At 52.3% G+C, this 17,013-nt stretch overlaps 8 protein-coding genes across 8 annotated transcripts; 2 read left to right on the top strand and 6 right to left on the bottom strand.

The window, feature by feature from the left end:
• Positions 1–196: 196 nt before the first annotated feature.
• On the bottom strand, positions 197–2,248 carry N7459_000515 (telomere repeat binding factor family protein; the record flags this gene model as incomplete). Its single annotated transcript, XM_056939700.1, has 3 exons — positions 197–1,058; positions 1,120–1,149; positions 1,206–2,248. 3 exons carry the CDS (start codon positions 2,246–2,248, stop codon positions 197–199), a joined length of 1,935 nt encoding a protein of 644 aa, XP_056803980.1.
• A 466-nt stretch (positions 2,249–2,714) lies between these two features.
• On the top strand, positions 2,715–3,285 carry N7459_000514 (uncharacterized protein; the record flags this gene model as incomplete). Its single annotated transcript, XM_056939699.1, has 2 exons — positions 2,715–2,776; positions 2,880–3,285. 2 exons carry the CDS (start codon positions 2,715–2,717, stop codon positions 3,283–3,285), a joined length of 468 nt encoding a protein of 155 aa, XP_056803979.1.
• A 761-nt stretch (positions 3,286–4,046) lies between these two features.
• Positions 4,047–5,786, bottom strand: N7459_000513 (Guanine-nucleotide dissociation stimulator CDC25; the record flags this gene model as incomplete). The annotated part of the gene is made up of 4 exons (XM_056939698.1): positions 4,047–4,119; positions 4,157–4,470; positions 4,524–5,012; positions 5,070–5,786. 4 exons carry the CDS (start codon positions 5,784–5,786, stop codon positions 4,047–4,049), a joined length of 1,593 nt encoding a protein of 530 aa, XP_056803978.1.
• Positions 5,787–7,402: 1,616 nt separating this feature from the next.
• Positions 7,403–8,547, top strand: N7459_000512 (uncharacterized protein; the record flags this gene model as incomplete). The annotated part of the gene is made up of 3 exons (XM_056939697.1): positions 7,403–7,548; positions 7,591–7,958; positions 8,249–8,547. The coding sequence occupies 3 exons, from the start codon at positions 7,403–7,405 to the stop codon at positions 8,545–8,547; spliced, it is 813 nt and encodes a 270-aa protein (XP_056803977.1).
• A 706-nt stretch (positions 8,548–9,253) lies between these two features.
• N7459_000511 (uncharacterized protein) lies at positions 9,254–9,670 on the bottom strand (the record flags this gene model as incomplete). The annotated part of the gene is made up of 1 exon (XM_056939696.1): positions 9,254–9,670. One exon carries the CDS (start codon positions 9,668–9,670, stop codon positions 9,254–9,256), a length of 417 nt encoding a protein of 138 aa, XP_056803976.1.
• Positions 9,671–12,094: 2,424 nt separating this feature from the next.
• On the bottom strand, positions 12,095–13,324 carry N7459_000510 (40S ribosomal protein eS4; the record flags this gene model as incomplete). The annotated part of the gene is made up of 5 exons (XM_056939695.1): positions 12,095–12,151; positions 12,208–12,502; positions 12,663–12,947; positions 13,022–13,159; positions 13,311–13,324. 5 exons carry the CDS (start codon positions 13,322–13,324, stop codon positions 12,095–12,097), a joined length of 789 nt encoding a protein of 262 aa, XP_056803975.1.
• A 316-nt stretch (positions 13,325–13,640) lies between these two features.
• Positions 13,641–14,857, bottom strand: N7459_000509 (aspartate-semialdehyde dehydrogenase family protein; the record flags this gene model as incomplete). Its single annotated transcript, XM_056939694.1, has 3 exons — positions 13,641–14,446; positions 14,510–14,767; positions 14,827–14,857. The coding sequence occupies 3 exons, from the start codon at positions 14,855–14,857 to the stop codon at positions 13,641–13,643; spliced, it is 1,095 nt and encodes a 364-aa protein (XP_056803974.1).
• A 546-nt stretch (positions 14,858–15,403) lies between these two features.
• N7459_000508 (aromatic alcohol reductase) lies at positions 15,404–16,440 on the bottom strand (the record flags this gene model as incomplete). Its single annotated transcript, XM_056939693.1, has 3 exons — positions 15,404–15,856; positions 15,925–16,338; positions 16,405–16,440. 3 exons carry the CDS (start codon positions 16,438–16,440, stop codon positions 15,404–15,406), a joined length of 903 nt encoding a protein of 300 aa, XP_056803973.1.
• Between the last annotated feature and the right edge of the window lie 573 nt (positions 16,441–17,013).

Raw genomic sequence — 17,013 nt, 5'->3', positions numbered from 1 at the left:
GGACTGATCGTAGTCTTGATTTCATCAGAATGCACCCAATGCAAAGAATATGGAAGGGGAACCATCGTGTACTGCGGGATATCAAATGACAGCTGTGAAACAACACGCGGAATGCAGAAACAGAAAATCAAACCCCAGAAGCAAGCCGGATTCAACCAAGGAGTACTTTTATGATGGGCTACTCGCAATCTGTCCCTCAGCCGAGATCATCCCAGACCATGGGCGCGAGCGTATTATCTTCCCACGGCGTGGCGGGGCTGTCATCCAAAGGAAATGAGAGAGAGTTGGCAGTAGATGGCTCCATATACCCCTGGGGAGGGGGCAGAAATGAGGAATCAATGGGACCTGCGTTGGTCATGGATGTGTGGCGACCATGCGAATGCATGTTGGAGCGACAGTGGCTTGTCGACGGGGACTTCGTGGGGGTAGACTCGCTACTAGGCGGACGGTCTCGGGATGTCGAGCCCGATAGCGCTGGCGCCAATCCTTGTGCCTGGGAATGGAGTGATTTGCCGCTGACAGAGCCTCCGTGGCGATATGCATGGGGAAACTTTGTGCGGAAGCGGTCACGTAGGTCTGTTGCTCTGCGATGGCCGAAGTTGAGGCGCTTGTCTTGCTGGATCAGCGTCCACTGGAAGCCATGAACAGCGTAGCCCTTGAGGAGGGCCTCGTCTTCTGCAGTGGTAAATGGACGACGGGAGCGCCGTTTGGGTTTCATGGTTACGTGGGCTTCGGGGATGCCGAGAGATGCTAAGGTGGTTTGGGATTTATCTGACAGGGGAGGAGTTTCCCCTGCCGGAGACGCTGAGCTAGAAAGGCCAGCTGACCCGGGATCTGGATCGGTCGCCGCGGACGAGAGACTGGATGTTGAGGGCTTGTGGGGGCCACTAATTGGAGCGCCAGACCCTGAATTTGGCTCGGATGCGATACTCGGGGGCGTGGGAAGCGGCAGTTGAATCTTACCAGGCGTGCCCTCAGGGCCATCGTCTTGCGCTCTGAGAAGAGCATTGGCAAGGTTGTCGCGGAGCTGTTTTGTGGCTTCATTGGGGTCGGACGCACTGGGTGGGATGAGTCAAAAGAATCATTTGCATATAGATAGGCGACGCATTGTCTGCTTACCGGTATGCCCAAGGACAGCAAACACGGAACCTATCAATCAGATCAGTATAGGAGTAGCATTTTAGGACAACGCCAATATTGCTTACCGATCCTTTAGATTAGAGGCAGTTCTCTTGTTGAATTCGAGTTCCGGCTGTGCAAGAATCGCTGTCCAATTGCCAATGCCACACTTGACGACGCCTCGTAGCAGGTCCGTTGTCTCTTCATCGGTCCATTTCCTCAGGTTCTTGCGGGATCGACCTCGGGTCTTAGGAGACAAAGGATCATTGCCATCCAGCGCCGGAGTGGAAACATTTTCACCTCTAGTAAATTTTTCCGTCACCACAGATTTGACGTTGTCTGGTTCCAGTTGAGTAGCTCGTTCAGGGTCGTCATCATCATGTACAGCGTCATCGTCGTCAATATCGTTTTCATCAAGAGTGGAGCCTAGAAGCTCTTCAATGCGTGCTTCTCTTCTTTCTACAGGTTGACCCTCAGTGAGGGCACCATTAGCAGATACTAGGCTACCGGGATCGACAGCCGCATCCTCCCGAGAAGGTTTCGACAGGAGCTGTGGGATAGAGCCTGCTTCGATGGGAGGGAGGAGAGCAGCATTTGGCGGAGGCTCATTCAGGCCATTCAGAATAGCAAAAGGACCAAACGGTGGCGGACGCTGCTCCTTCTGCGCCTGCGGAATGGGCAATTGTAGATGTTCACTGAATGATTCAGCCTGTAGGTCTAAGCGACGACGCTTGCGCGGTCCATTGTCGTCGAAAGAGGAGGAAAACGGGGAGCGTTCCAGCGCGCGCAGGTTTACAAACGCCGGAAGGATCGGCTTTGGTGGGGGCTCCACGCTCGACTGGGGATCGGGGGCAGCGGGCTCGGCCTTTTTAGTCCGCGCAGCATTGAGGAACTCGGTGACGGTTGGCAAGCCCGGCTTTGAATTGGCGGGGAGATTGCCACTGCCCGGGGTAGATTTAGAGATAGTGTTGGTCTCCCTGGCGCCTCTGGCATTGGGTTCCAGAGGTGAGGGCACGCTGAGCGTGCGGGACGAGACCGGCTCCCGGAGAGGAGCGATACGCAGCGAGAGCTGGGGAAGCTCGCGGAGTAGGGACTCATCCAGGGGCCGCAAGGCCCCACTGAAATCCATCCTCACATCCAGCAGCGCACACTAGCAGATTGTGGCTATTCTGAGTGATAAGACCATCAGGCTGTCCATGATGCGCGTCGGCTGCGATGGTGCTTTGGAGGCGAAGAGCGAAGCTTCGATAACGCGATGCGATAACGCGGTACGGGCAGCGGCAGAAGCCATTGTGGCAGCAGCGTACGTCAGCCGATGTGGTCGTGCTTTTGTGCTGATCCACCAGGTGTGCGTGTTGGATGCTACTTTTCTTTTTTAGACTCCTTCGGATCTCAGGGGTTTCTTGGATGGAGTGCATATACTCATCCCATTATTGATTCACTCGGAATTGGTGACCAGCCCGTCGCCCAAGTACGCCCAGCTATCTCCCCGCATTGTCTAAGCTCTCCCCATAGCTCCGAGACTCATTGCTCCCGCGCCAGCCTGGACCTAATCCACGAAAGCTCCAATAACACCGACGTATACACCATCCAAAATGCCAACGATCTTCCCGCCATGGCCACACGTTCTTTTTGGCATCCTGGAGCCTCTATCACTGTACGCCCATCCCGCCTCCGCCGACCAACCCAAGCCACCTACACCCTCCCTCCCCAATTCATAGCACTTCGCAGCTCAGCACAGCTCACTAACCCTTGCACAGAGTCCTTGGCAGCCTTGCACCACTATATGACCTTCAGGGCTTCATCGCAGGCCAAACGCCGCATGCCACGCCCCCAGTCCCACACCCCAGCAGCACCGCGCTGGCCTACCAACTCGGCAACCTCTACTCGCTCATGTTCCTCGTCGGCGTCGCCGTGCTACACACTTCCAAAGAACCCCGCGTGCTACGAAACTACCTGATTGGCCTGGCCTTTGCCGACATCGGCCACGTCTACGCCACCTACCTGGCGATGGGCTGGGCCTCGTTTGCAGACGTCGCGGGCTGGAACGCGCTGACGTGGGGGAACGTCGGCGCGACCGGGTTCCTCTTTGTGAATCGCATCTTGTATCTGTCGGGTGCCTTCGGGCCTGCACTGGCGCCTAAGGCGCCGGGCAAGATGGAGTAGGGGCGTGTAAGGCGGGGAGTCGGGCTAACTACTATACTGCGCTTGCTGCTTGGGTCTGTATCATGTATGTACTTCTGTACATGTACATATGTAGTGTCGTATGTGTAGTGCAGTGTGGTCCGCCGGTGTGAGTGGCTGCGCTGATGCACACACCCTTTCTTTGCTTTTTCCTTCCTTTCTCCCGGATTCCAGTTTGAATCCATAGTGCACTGCTCTCAAGCCCCAGATTCCCCGCCCGGCGGCTCGGGCGTAACAGATCGAATTCGAGTTGGCGGATCCGAGGTGCAGAAGCGAAAACGAGCTACCACAAAAAGGACCCGTACATATAAAAAATACCTCGAGATAGACCTGCATGAGCTAGGGGAAGTGCCGGGCCCGCTTACGTCGCCGAATCTTAAAAACGCTTGTTATACCCCCCCTCTGGAACCGAAAGTGAAATCCCCAATTCTCTCGTATACATAAATTGATGGATCCAACGCCAGACGCCCAGCGCTGCAGATGCACGCAAGCATGGGTATAGCGCAGGAAAGAACAATGCACATGCCCAAGAAAAGAAAAAAAAAACGAAAGAAAAGAAAAAACATGACGCTCACTCATATAAAGAACAGGGGAATGGTCAAAAAAGAAAAACCAGGTCTACTCATCGATGGCGTAGGACTCACGCAGATCATCGACGAATCTCACCGCGTGCATGCTTTGGGCTGCACGGTGGACACAAAAAAGTAACGTCGAAAACACGCCCATTGCTGCTAGGAGCATAATTACCCTGTAGCCGCGGACGCCACGCGCTGGCCAGGCAGGTTCGCTATGCTGTTTTCCTCACCGGGTTCGGCGCTGGGTGGGCGTTGGTGGTCGATCATTGCTCGCTCACCCTTTGGCTGAGAATGAGGTCTGCAGGTACTGGAGGAGCGGCTGGAGGGCTGTCTCACCATGCTGTTGATGGTCGCGAAGATGGGGAGTGAGGAAGGGGATGCCCGGAGCCTCCAGGTATTGCTTTCGATAGCCGGTATAGTTGTGAGTTGGGTTGGTGAGGAAGACGGCATGTGGGGGGAGGAGAGGCTCCAGCACGACCATCCCACCCACTGCAGAGTTCAGGCCACGGGATCGCGCGGTGGTGGTGGCATATCTGTGCAGGCCGTGCAGGATGGCTGTCAGGGAGTGATAGTTGCGTCTCTCGTAGAGTGACTGTCGTGACGTGGTTAGAGACCAGGGTTGAGCTGTCCAGGAATGAAACTTACCTGTGCGCACTCTCGCAGATAGGGAATCATATCGGGTAGGGCAGAGCAACATTCCCATACGGAGATGCTGAGGGTATGCCAACTGGTTAACAGATGCTTCACTGCTGTGTCTTGGGTGACGAGACTCTGCCGTGATAGATGGGAGAAGTCAACCTCGTCGATGACTGTCATGGTCTTTGCCAGATCCATCGCGGAGGTCGAAGCGAGGCAGTCATCGAGAAATAGGAGCGTGGTGTCGAAGGGTATCTTCCACTCCATCTTTGAAGTGTGTATATACTCTCGCCGAAAGCGCACCGCTAACACGCTGAAAACTTTCAGGATATGTGTCAGGCTTGGTGGATGTTCCTTGAACAGGGACTGGATGGGACCGGCAATAAAATCAAATCCCGGCGTGGTGGGCAAGGGCATCGTGCGAATTGCCTCGGGCTGAATATTGTGCACACACTGCACCAGAGCCCGGTGGGCAAATTGGCTACGAGAGCGTAAATGCTAAAAGAACGTTAGTCTATAGTTAGGAAGAATGGTCATTTCGGAAAGGATACCCACCTTCTCTACCTCGATGTAAAGGGTGGTTTCCTCCGGATAGTTCAGCAGATGATCTAGGAGATGAATATAGAAGGTCGTATGCTGTAGCAGGAACCATTCGACCGAGGCATCGTGATAGCCCAATGAGGTGCGCACCAGTTCTTCGAACGCAATTCTTCTAAAATGAACATGACTCTCGGCATCAATTGCAGTGGCGATGGTGCACGCATCCAGAGCATGTCCCGGCGGCGGCGGGAACCAACTCCAGGGAATGGGCTGGAAAGGAGGGACCCTCGACCGCCGCAGAATCTCCTCCACTCGCTGGAAGTGAGACAAGCTCGCAAGAAGCTGGTGCTCGTGCGGATCCGACAGCGCGAACAGGAAGGCGTCTATGGTATCGGAATTGCGACTCAGCAATGAGTTGCGCGGGAAATTCTCGTCCTGGAAGAGTCCATAGCGGATCACTTGGCTGATCTCGGGGATGTTAAAGGCCCACAGCACCGTAGTCGCCTCGTCCTCCCACCAGCGATATGAGGCCATAAACCGTGGGAATTCCGCGCTGACCTGGAAGAGAGACGGGTATGACTGGGTTGAACCCGGAGACGCCGTCTGGCTGGGCGGATGGCGGGACATGTTGGATTGGCTCAATGGCGAGGAAGAAGGCTTGAAGATAGAGGAGTAGAGTCTCTTTTTGGGAGGCGGTTCGAAGACCGACTCTTCCGCGCCGGTCGTCTGCATTTATGCAGTCGCCACACCACCTAGTCCCGATTCTCGAACCCAGCACATCGGGCCAAATACCACACTGAGGCTCATATGACGCGGTAGTTGCGCAGAGCGAGAAAAGAGTGAGCGCGAGGCCAGATCCAGGACGATTATAGGATATACCAGGATCGGGGCTGCAGGCGCGGTGGCTGGACGGGAATCAAGTAGGAGAATGGAGTGCAGATGTGGGAGTCGGGGGGAAAGAGACGACAAGGAATAATAAATAAGAATCACAATGATAAATCGAAGCTAGGAAATCAAAAACAAAAAAAGGAAAGAAACAGCCGGTGGTAATGATAGGTAACAATGGAGATAATGATACAATGCAACCGCGCGCGGCGCCCTCGCTCGGGTTAGTCGGAAAGGACGAGAATGATTGGTGTCGAGGGCCAAAGGAGCAGGACGGAGCTCCTTTATCCCTGCTTGTCACTCTTCCGCCACGTTCGATATATCCAACACCCACCTCCAGCTCACGAGGGGGGCTCAACAGATGGGACACGGGCACCTTGACAACGGGGAGGGGCATCATGGTTCCAGTCTACTGGGAGACCCGAGGGCCAGGAAGCCTTGGGAAAAAGGGGGTAAGGATTGACCCTCAGCAGACACGTAGACTTCCTTAAACCGGCCCCAGATCGGCCGGAGAGGAGGCGGGCTCCACCGCAAAGAATGGCCCCTGTGGGAGTTGAACAGCAATGGATGTTGTCCTGCTGGCTACCGAATTGAATGGATTTCCCTTTCGTATGCCGAGCACCCGTTGGGTGAAGCAGCCCTGTTTCCAACGAGACTATTTTTGTTTTCTCCTTTTACCTGCAGAGAGAGCTTGATGGATATCTTCTCGATGCTTCCCGTGGTTGTCTAGTCAATCGGTTGAGAAGCGGTCAACCATGCGATGATCTTGCATCCCGATGCTGTGATCGTAACATTTCGAGATTAGTTTGCCGGAATCCAGTCTGACGGAGGAGTCGGTCAGACCGGCAATCTCGTATGTGGCCTGGCATGGTGCGTCGCGAGTTTTGGTTTCTCCTCGTCCTTCAACTGGTGGCTTCTAGAGAGATCGACCGGCGAACGATGACAGGAATCATCCGACTTCATTACCAATAGCTATTAGATCCCTCCTCCCCATCACGACGTGAGAAGTCACTAGTGCTCATGGAATCCCCGTCGCGTCGAGAGCGAGCAGCCATTCATCGTTCGCACGAAAGTGAAGCGGCGCCCACTCCTCACTCCTTTGTCCCGAATTCATGGAGAATGACCCATCGGCCTCAATCAACCAATCAATCCTCCAATTCACCCACTCCCGGCAGTTTTCCGTTAGGGCCAGGATCGGTTCCCAACGAGATGGGTCGTTGCGGTCTGGTCGATGGCGAACGGTCATACCACTCGCGAAATGAGAAAGGCAGACCGAAGTTCTCGATCTGGAAATGAAATGAGCAGTGACGCTGGGGTCAAGCCAAGGTTTGTGCCCTGCGGATCAGGATGTCTGATACGACGCGATTGAACTCGGGTGTGTTTTTTTTGGAATTGTTGTCCAGGGGGGAAAGGGAGGGAAAGATGGTCGATCAACACCACCCCCCGTTGTGCCATCGCTCGGAATGCTTCCAAGGTTGGGCGGACTGTCTTACACCGCCAGAATCCATGTGCAATCCCCAATCCCCGACTTCCATCCCTCCCTCCTCCATCTGCCTCGAGGAGTCAATCAGAGTCCCGAATTCCAGTCCGGCAGGATGCGGGTCCACCGGTGAGAGTCGCGCCCACGCTATTTGACACCAACATGATGAAGCGATGCGGCACTCCTGCGAATCGAGGTCGATCAACAGAGATATGTCGCCCTCGCAGCCCCCTGGATGCACCAAACGTCAAACCCTCTGCCACGTGAAGCGAAAACCAGGAATTCGATGGGAGCGAGCGAGCGAACCCAGGGCCAGGGCACTGGAAACGGGATCTCGGTAGATCCACATGTTCCAGAGCTTGTGGTGGATCGTGGGGGAGACGTCTTTGATATTGGATCTGTGACCTGGGAAATCTCGACGCTTCGCAGCGTTTGGCAACACTTTCTCTCAACCGTGATCTTCTGCATCTCCGGAAATGCTCGAGCATCACCGCGCAGGATGAGCGCTGCTCCATCGTCATCTCCGAGTGCTAGCCCCGGTCGGCCTAGTCTTCTTTTTTTTCTTTTTCCGCTTATGCTTCTTGACTTCTTGACTTGCTCCGGGAAGAAAAACAAAAAGAAGTCTGGACCCCCTTTCCGTGCAATTTTTGTGACTTGCATGTGTCTGCATCCCCGATGGTCCCCCGATCGGCCCCCGCGTGCATTGGGAGAGCTGCACCAGCGCCCTCCACCCAGGAATCACCTTCCACAAGGGACCAAGGCCCAAATCAATCCGTCGCTGCTCTGCAGAGCTAGTATGCCACTATGCTGTGCGTCTTGCCTTGTGTAGCCTACTCGACTCAACAACCTCCATGCACGGATTCCGACTTTGCAGAGCGGGCATGGTCAACGCTGGAACGGTATGTGATTTTATTTTGGCTCACTGCACAGCCGTCGACGAATGCGGAGCTCCAGTTGGATCCCGATAAGCACGGAATTCGCCTATGCTATGGCGCAGTGCAGATTCCAGGACTGCGGCGCCTGGAATCCGGATACCTTTTCCTGGCGGGGCCTCGGTTGGACGGGCTGGGTTGGATGCATCAGATTCCCCCCGTGCAGCGCGATCGTCAGAGCCCACCGGAGAAATAAGAAAAAAAGAAATCATCCAGGGCCACAGGCGAGAATTGGGCCCCATCTCCTCGTAATGCATCCGAGGACTCTACAGGACACAGGCCATAAGTATATAGACAGGGTGGGTGCCATCTCGGTTCACGGCCTTGTCAACCCTCGACCGCCCACTCATCCACCGACGTGAATATAGCTTTGGCTAGCTCTCGCTATCTTACCCCTAATAGCTTAATAGAGTAGTATAAATTAATATTAAATTACCTATATGATATATTTGAATATTAATATCTGTAGCGACTAGTAAAGAGTAGTTCTTATATATATTGTAACTACGGCGTTGATATTATTAAGCTCGTTTATCGCGGCCACGCTATTTTATCCAGCTCTTTCTACATTGTAGGGTTGCAGATTTGGTTTTCTTTTACTAAAGCCAAGAAAAGAACTTTGAGATGCGAGGTTGCTAGCTGATGTACATGTTAAGCTACGATGGCAAACTGAAGATGCAAAAGTCACGATGAAAATGAACGCCAAAACGCTCAATCAACTCTCTTCGTCAGCTCAAGCTGCCCAGCAAAATCGGGGCAAAAAAGCAATTGTAAGTCTTGGAATTGCTGTTCAGGATTTCAAAGACAAGGAGGAACAAAGCAGAGGTAATTATGGCAAGCGTGAAGAGCAAAAGTAAACTTGAAAGAAATGATCAAAAGTTACAGACTCGAGTAACCTAAATTCAACATTTGAAAGCCTCACACAAAGACCTATCGTACTTGCTTTTGTCTTTCACTTTTTTTTCAATGAACTGAAATGCGTTGAATGTCCAGTAAGGCATGGTGATGACCCAAAACGTCGAGTCCTCATTATGAGTCTTCGAAAACCTCGGCTGAATGTAGTCGTAGAAAATCTTGAACAGCGCTGTAGGACTATTCAATGCGAGAGAGCACCAAAATGTTCCCCTGTCCCATCCCTGTTGCAAAATGGGATATAAAAATGGCGCAACACCCGGCATGGCTTTCAATTCTTCCTCTGCTAAGACGTCCATGAACTCCGTGTGAAGATTTGTGTAATCCTCCAGGCTGACCGAGTCGATTGCTTGGCTTGTCAACCAATATGGAGGGTGGATCATCTCCACGGACGAGAACACGCCCATTCCAGATCGATGAAGTATTTGATGTTCCATTCATCGTCAACGAATATGTTGCTTTGGTGGATATCGGTAAGTGTTAAAAAAAATGGACCTCGAAGAAGATCTCGGCGAAAGTAGGAAGGCCAGATGCTTCTCATTACCATCAACGCCGATGTCTGATAGAATCCATCTTCAAGATGACTCACTGCATTGGGGTTGATGACGTAAGCGGCTCTCGTGAAAAGAGAGAATGTCATTGATATACGAGGCAACTGACGTATAAGTGACATTCCGGGGAATATCGACCGGTATTTGCTCATTCTCCAATTGATGAATTTGAAGAGTGAGCGGCCTATTATTCAACCTCAGATACCCGTTCTCATCTAGAACAAACGAGCCAATTCTTGGTAATGGAGTGCGGGTCAGAGCGAGTAGAGCACGAGAGAGGCCGCGAAAAAGATTCATCCGCAGCTGAACATTGTGACGCCCTTCCTCCCACGTTTCAGAAAGCATTTTGCCTTGGGGCCTGTCAATATACTCAATCAAAATATACCCTGCGGTTAACGAGGCAGGTATCTTGTTATGAAGTCGAATATATTGAGAAGGGACTGTGTAGCCCAGCCAGGCCAAAACTCGCCGGCGGAAATTCTCTACCAAGCGTACAAGGAAAGGTAAATTGTCAAGGAAAGTGAACTTGACTGATAAGCACCAAATCCCCTCAGGAAATATAGGGGCATACGTACAGTTTGGCCCGTGGTCAGTCCAAAGCCATATAAATGTGGAATAGGAACGTCTGGGCAATTCGCTTGCAGCCACGCATACGTCCCTGCTTCACAAAGAATCTTCTCGTCTGTATTCCCAGGTCAAGGGCCCTCTCCGACTCGATATGGCAAAGGGAATCGCATAATCACTTGTTTCCCCGGGATTTGGCCTTGATCATCGATGTCGACCCGAATGCAAATGTTGAAGCTTCCACGCATCCACTGCTCAGGATCCGCAAGGTGACATTTGTCTACCGAATCTAAGCCGAGCTGTTGAGTGACAATCGATCTGATCGAATCACGATTCCGGTACAGATAGGAGAAGTATTCTGTCTCTTGGTGCCAGTAGTCTAACTCATGAAGAACATTTGTTTCACACTCTTTCGCGGCAGAGTATGTAATATTGCCATGAAGAAGGCGACGGGGCTTCAGGGTAGGAGCTGAGATATTACGAGCTTCAACCATTTTTGACAATCTGAGCCCGGGGTCATCTGCAGTGCAGTGCAAACAGTCGCAAGTAGTCGAGAAATTTCCTGGTCTGAGAATGTTGATTGTCGAATGTTTATGTTCTACTCAGGGGAATTATCTCAGCCCCCCGGGGAAATATGTCTCCTGCTCCGATTGAATCATGTGATGCCACTCTTTTTAGAGTGAATCCATGGCTCTGATATTCTCATTCTGTATGCGCAGCATCAGATCTGGCATTGCCATCACATAACGGTAATCTCTAGAATTCCATGAATGACGGCTCCAGTACGATCAACAACTTGCTGTTGGAAAGCCAGTACCCCTTCCGGGGGAGGCGAACGATCGCCTCTGGTCATTTGCACCTGCATGATCGTTCTGTGGCGTGCTCAGTAGTCTCGATTGGATTTGCCTGCGAGTCAGTTGCTGATCTTGAAGCTATTGGCGTTCTACCTATGTAGGTATGGGCCGTGTCGGGTGGAAGTCTGTTCTCCGCGTAACCCGCCAGTCAGGATTTCATTAGTGCGGGTAACTATATATTTGGAGCACGTCCCTCGAGAACACGGAGATTGTCAGGATGAAAGGAGCATTCGTTGCGAGTGCTCCGTCTCGAAACAGTGGTGTTTCCAGGGATAGATCAAGGATTCGCCTTACCCAGTGCAATTCGATACGCTAGGCCAAGTTTCCGATTAATTGCATCGGGGGATGGTTTTGAATAATTCAAAGGATATACTTCTATCGAGACAACCTAGGCACATCCGGTAGGCATGCGAAGACGTGCCACAACGCCAGACCTATCTAGGAAGGGACAATGGGATTAATATATGCAATGTCGTCTGCAAGCTTCCTGGGACTTTTTGTCTGGGGCGAGGGATAATTGCTTGGGGAGGAGGGAGCGTCATGGCTGACGACAACAATGCCAACATCTCGGACAAATAGGAAAGCTTGGAAGAGGGGAAGACCCAGGGAGGTTCGCATATACGGTCATTAGATCATTTGAGAACAGATAACGTTAAATAGGTATCATATCACTCGGAAACGAGACGGATAGCCGTCCCTGTTTTGTTTGCTATGGTTCGAATCTACGGAACGAAGCATCATCCAAGCCCATAATGCAAGACAAAGCGCCGTCTCCCAGCTACTGTTTTGGTTAATGTTTCTTTTTGTTCATCCCCAGAGACTGAAGATGGCCGTGAAGCTACTCGCTGGTGTCAGAAGACATTTAGTTACCGGCAAGAGCGTGGGCACGGCGGCGGTCACGCTCCTCAGAGATGGAGAGCTAAGGCGGCAAGTTAGTCGACGAAATTGCCGCGAGTAGAGAGAACATGAACATACCTTGACACCCTTGCCCTTGGGAAGGGAGATCCAGGGCTTGTCCTGGCCGATGACGAAGACGTTCGACTCACGGGTGGCGAAGGTGTTGTCAATGGCGTCCTTGACGTGGACGACGTTGAAACCACCATCGTGGCGCTCACGGTGAGTGACGACACCAACACGACCCATGTTACGACCACCAGTGACCATGCAGACAACACCGCTGTCGAAGCGGACGAAGTCAACAATCTTGCCGGTGGCAATGTCAACCTTGACGGTGTCGTTGACCTTGATGGCGGGGTCGGGGTAGCGGATGCTGCAGAGTCACATATTAGCAAAACCTTGTCCTGTACAGTTGAGGGCTTACTGTTTCCAATCTTCTTGGGAACAGCATGTGTTCTTTCGTCCTCCGCCGATCAACCAAAGCTTGGTCCAACGACTGAATGACACGGAACTTGTGGAGAGTATGCACTCACGTTCGCGCATCGTGCGTAACCAAGAATGGGATCCCGCCCTTGCCAAGCTGGACGCGCTTGACCTTGCACAGCTTGAACTCGGCCTCCTCAGCCTGGATGCGGTGGACGGTGAAACGGCCCTTGGTGTCGTAGATGAGGCGGAAGTGCTCGCCGGTCTTCTCAAGGGAGATGACGTCCATGAAGCCAGCGGGGAAGGTGGTGTCGGTGCGGACCTTGCCGTCGACCTTGACCAGACGCTGCATCATGATGGCCTTGACCTCGCGACCGTTCAGGGCGTACTTGAGACTATCAAACACGATCTATGTCAGTTTTCCAACGGTCCAGCCATCAATCGGGAGTAAAGACTCGAGCTATCGTACCGGTTGCGGATGAAGACGATCAGGGGCAGGCAGTCGCGCAGCTTGTGAGGACCGGCGGAAGCCTTGGGGGCATAGGTTCCGGACATCTTGTCCAGAAGCCAGTGCGAGGGAGCGCTAAGGCGCTTTTGGTGCTTCTTACTGTTAAGCCGTAGTGGTTAGCCATGCGAGTTCTTCAAGATGCAAATTTGACATCCTGTGGGAGCAACAATCTGGGCACGAAAACGATGCGAAGCCGATATCCAGGATTGCCGCAATAAGGAATTGCATAGATTAACGGCAATGTACTTACGGTCCGCGAGCCATTTTGACGGTTTTGTCGACCTGTACCCGGTGGTGTTGAGTTGTCGAGGAGTCGCGATGAGAGGAAGAACGGGCAGCAGTGCTTAATCAAGAGCACTTCGCTTAGCGGTGTGTATGGGGGCTGAGCCCTACAACGCTAGTCCATAATAGGTTGTCATTTGTATTGCTTACCTTATCAACACCATGAGGCCCACCTGGCACGCCTTCCCCATTCGGACGTCCGCAGTATCGAGTGATTGCAGCCTATGATTTTGAAGGACATATACCTAGGCATTGAATATTTGACATCGCTGAAAATTCCACTTTTTCATATTTACATTTAGATGTAACCCTTAATGACAGCCACCTCAGCATTGAGGATGGACGAACCGGCAGCACCGATGACAGTGTTGTGCGAGAGAGCCGCGAAACGGATGTCAAAGAAACCACCCTGAGCGCCCTCGCGGACGCGTCCTACACTGACAGTGTAGCCATTAGAGATGTTGCGGTCCAGTCTGGGTTGAGGGCGGTCGGGCTCGTCAAACACTTTGATCGCCAGCTCCGGTGCGGAGGGAGCGCCGAGCTTCTGTGCCTCCGACTGGTACTCCCGCATCGCCTGCACGACCTGCTCAGCGCTCGGGGCAGGACGGTTTTTGAAGCGCAGCGATACAAAGGCCATGTGGCCGTCGGTGACACCAACACGGGTGCAGGTGGCGCCAATGCGTAGACCGGCCTGCTCGTTAAAGCCGGTAGCCTCGGTGTTCAGTGCACCAAGGATCTTCTGGGCCTCGTTCTCCAGCTTATCCTCCTCGCCACTGATGAAGGGAATGACATTGTCAACAACATCCATGCTAGGCACACCGGGGTAACCAGCTCCCGAGATGGCCTGCTCGGTGAAAACCTCCACTTCCTCGACAGGGCCGAACTTGGCCTGGAGGGCAGCAAATGGGATCACAACACCAATGACGGCACAGTTGGAGTTGCAGACCAAGAAGCCCTTCTTCAGGCCAAAGTGTTTGCGCTGGTGAGGGATCAGATCCAGGTGCGATGGGTTTACAGTAGGAACCACCAGAGGCACAATAGGGTCCTTGCGGTAGTTCTTGGCGTTGGAAAAGACAGGGATCTCTGCCTTGATAAACTCCATCTCTGCCGACAATGAGCAAGTGTCCTTCACGATACCATGGTACTAAATCACGTAGAGAAACTTACCAGTCTCGCCGGCAATGTCGCTATTCAATCCGGAGAAGACCAGGTCACAGTCCTTGAACTGCTCAGCCCGGCAGTCTCGCAGAACAAGGTTGCTCAGCTTTTCTGACATGGGGGAAGATTGCTTCCACCGCACAGCATCCTTGTACTTCTTGTTGGCGGAACGCTCAGAGGCACCCACAGCATGGAGCTCCAGAAATGGGTGGTCAGCCAGCAAAAGGATGAAGCGCTGGCCCACGGAGCCGGTGGCACCCAGAACACCTGTATCATATTAGACATCAACGACTTTTAGAATTCACACCTTCCAAGAAATGACATACCGCACTTCTTCTTAGGGAATGAGGCTGCCATCTTGCACGGGAAATTGAAGTGACAAGTACCAGGACCTGAGAAAGTCAGCTTAGCCAAGCCCGAAGAAGATGAAATGCGACAACGACAAGAGAGAGAGTCAAGATTCAGCCCATCGATGCATCTAATCGCGATTGAAACCACGAGATCTTAGATGAGTCAATGCTTCGTCCAGTGCCCCGCATAGTGGATAATGGCCGGTGGAGGCTCAATTGAGACGGAATTTTCATGGGTATCGCATACAGGGCTGAACCGAACAGAATCTCAAAAGTCACTCAGCAGTACTTACCACTTGGCTTGTTGATGAGGTTGAATTGCTTGTGGCAACCGCGATCAACTGCGATATCGCAACCGGCCAATAGCGCTGCCCCGCGCTGAGTCAGCCACCCCTGTCCTGGCAAAATTTTTCTTGCATGTGATTGGCTGCATGGATCTTAGGACTCGGAGTGGGGCGGTTCCAAGGTTCTCTCCGACTACATACTACTGTGAAGACTTGCCATGGAATCGGGTCTATTGGCCTATGGCGACGATTTATCTCCCTCTTCCCAGTTACTTTCCCACAACTCGCTTGACAGTGTCCTCGATACTTTCTATCTTGAGACCCAGCAACGAATTCGCAAATTGCTCCTCCTTGATATAGTTGGCCCGGAGGCCAGGCGTGTTGCTGAAGACAGTGGCTCGAACCAGGATAAGGGCACCACCGAAGTCACCGGCCTGGAGCTTCTTTTGTCCCTCCTCGACCTGGGAATCCGTGGTCGTCTCATTCACAGTCCACTTGGCGCCAGTTGCATTCTCCAGAGCGACCAGGATATCTTGCTGTGTGGTTTCCACAGATGCCACATAGAGATATCGGTTGCTTGTCTCCTGTGGATGCTCTAAGACGGAGATGACTGATTGACCGAGCGTTTCCTCGTTAGTAAGAGTAAAGCTCTTGCGACCGCCGTCCCAGATGGTTGCAGTGCGGTCCGCAATGTTGAACTCCAAGAAGCCGTTTCCAAGGCCCTGTGACAGTGTAAGGCACCCATCTGTCAGGTTAACCGACCTTATTCCTAGGAAAATGAGCTACATACCCAGTCGAACAAGCCAGACGTGGCAATGCCAGTCCAGGTCAATCCCTCGGATTCCTTGCTTTTGAGGTACCCGACCAGCTCCTTCTTTACTCCAAACAGCGGGAGCAACTGCAGCACAGCCTCATCTTCCCAACTGGAGGAAAATTCCGAGGGAATGAACCTTTTGACCCCTGCACGGATGGCGGCGTCGACGAACTTCTTCTGCTCGCCGAAACCCAGAGCACCCACTGCTGAGATAACAGCATCCTTGCCCTTGAAGGCAGTCTCGAGATCAGCCTCCGAGTAGTCCGACTTGACCACAGTGACATTGGATGGAAAGACCGCCTCGCTTTCCTTGCGTGTGACCACGGTGATGGTGAACTTGGAGGATGCGATGAGGCTGTTAAGAATGATCGAACCGATGCTGCCGCTGGCCTATGGGCTTATTAATGGATGCTGTTCTTAAGCCAAGTAGATCTTAATGAGGATCATATCACGTACACCGACGATTGCAACGTTTTTCAAGGAAGAAGCCATCATGAAAGGGAAATTGCGGTTCAAGAAGTAGTGAGTGATATCGCGAGATCTCTTCCGTTTGGAGAGGTGTTAATGATGGAAGAAAACAAGTCATATTTATATCTTATATCTTGAGCTGGCCTTGTAGCTACGAGACATGCACTTGTAATGCTGGGGTATGGTTATTTTACGGACAGATCATCTTGAAGTGTGGCCGCTTTAAGGGCCCGTCCTATCCCCGATTAGCATTTGTGTTCTCGCCAGTCACTACGTACTAGGTACTTAGTTAGGTCTTCATGGATCCATGGATACTCTGTACAATTATAATGAAGAAGCGAATTTCAAACAAAAGTAACAACCTCTAAATATAATGGACGGATATGATCTTTGACAGGAGACGAATCAAGGAATGCTTTACTTTTATACTGTTTAACCAAGCTAGGCACTGAATGCTCCACGTTGACCAGGACATTCTTGACTGAGCTTATATGCTTATGCATTATCTGTGTATATCATGGGGTTCTAGCCTTGGGGCTTACGGTCATCTAGGCCAGCAAGCCTGACCAGTTTTGCGCCTACTGAAATTCTGCTCTC

This window comes from Penicillium hispanicum (assembly GCF_028827665.1).
Source record: "Penicillium hispanicum strain IBT 35686 chromosome Unknown utg000001l_segment0_segment0, whole genome shotgun sequence".
In the NCBI taxonomy this organism is placed as follows: domain Eukaryota; kingdom Fungi; phylum Ascomycota; class Eurotiomycetes; order Eurotiales; family Aspergillaceae; genus Penicillium; species Penicillium hispanicum.
The sequence above is the reverse complement of the archived record's forward strand: the minus strand, read 5'-3'. Positions and strand labels throughout refer to the sequence as shown.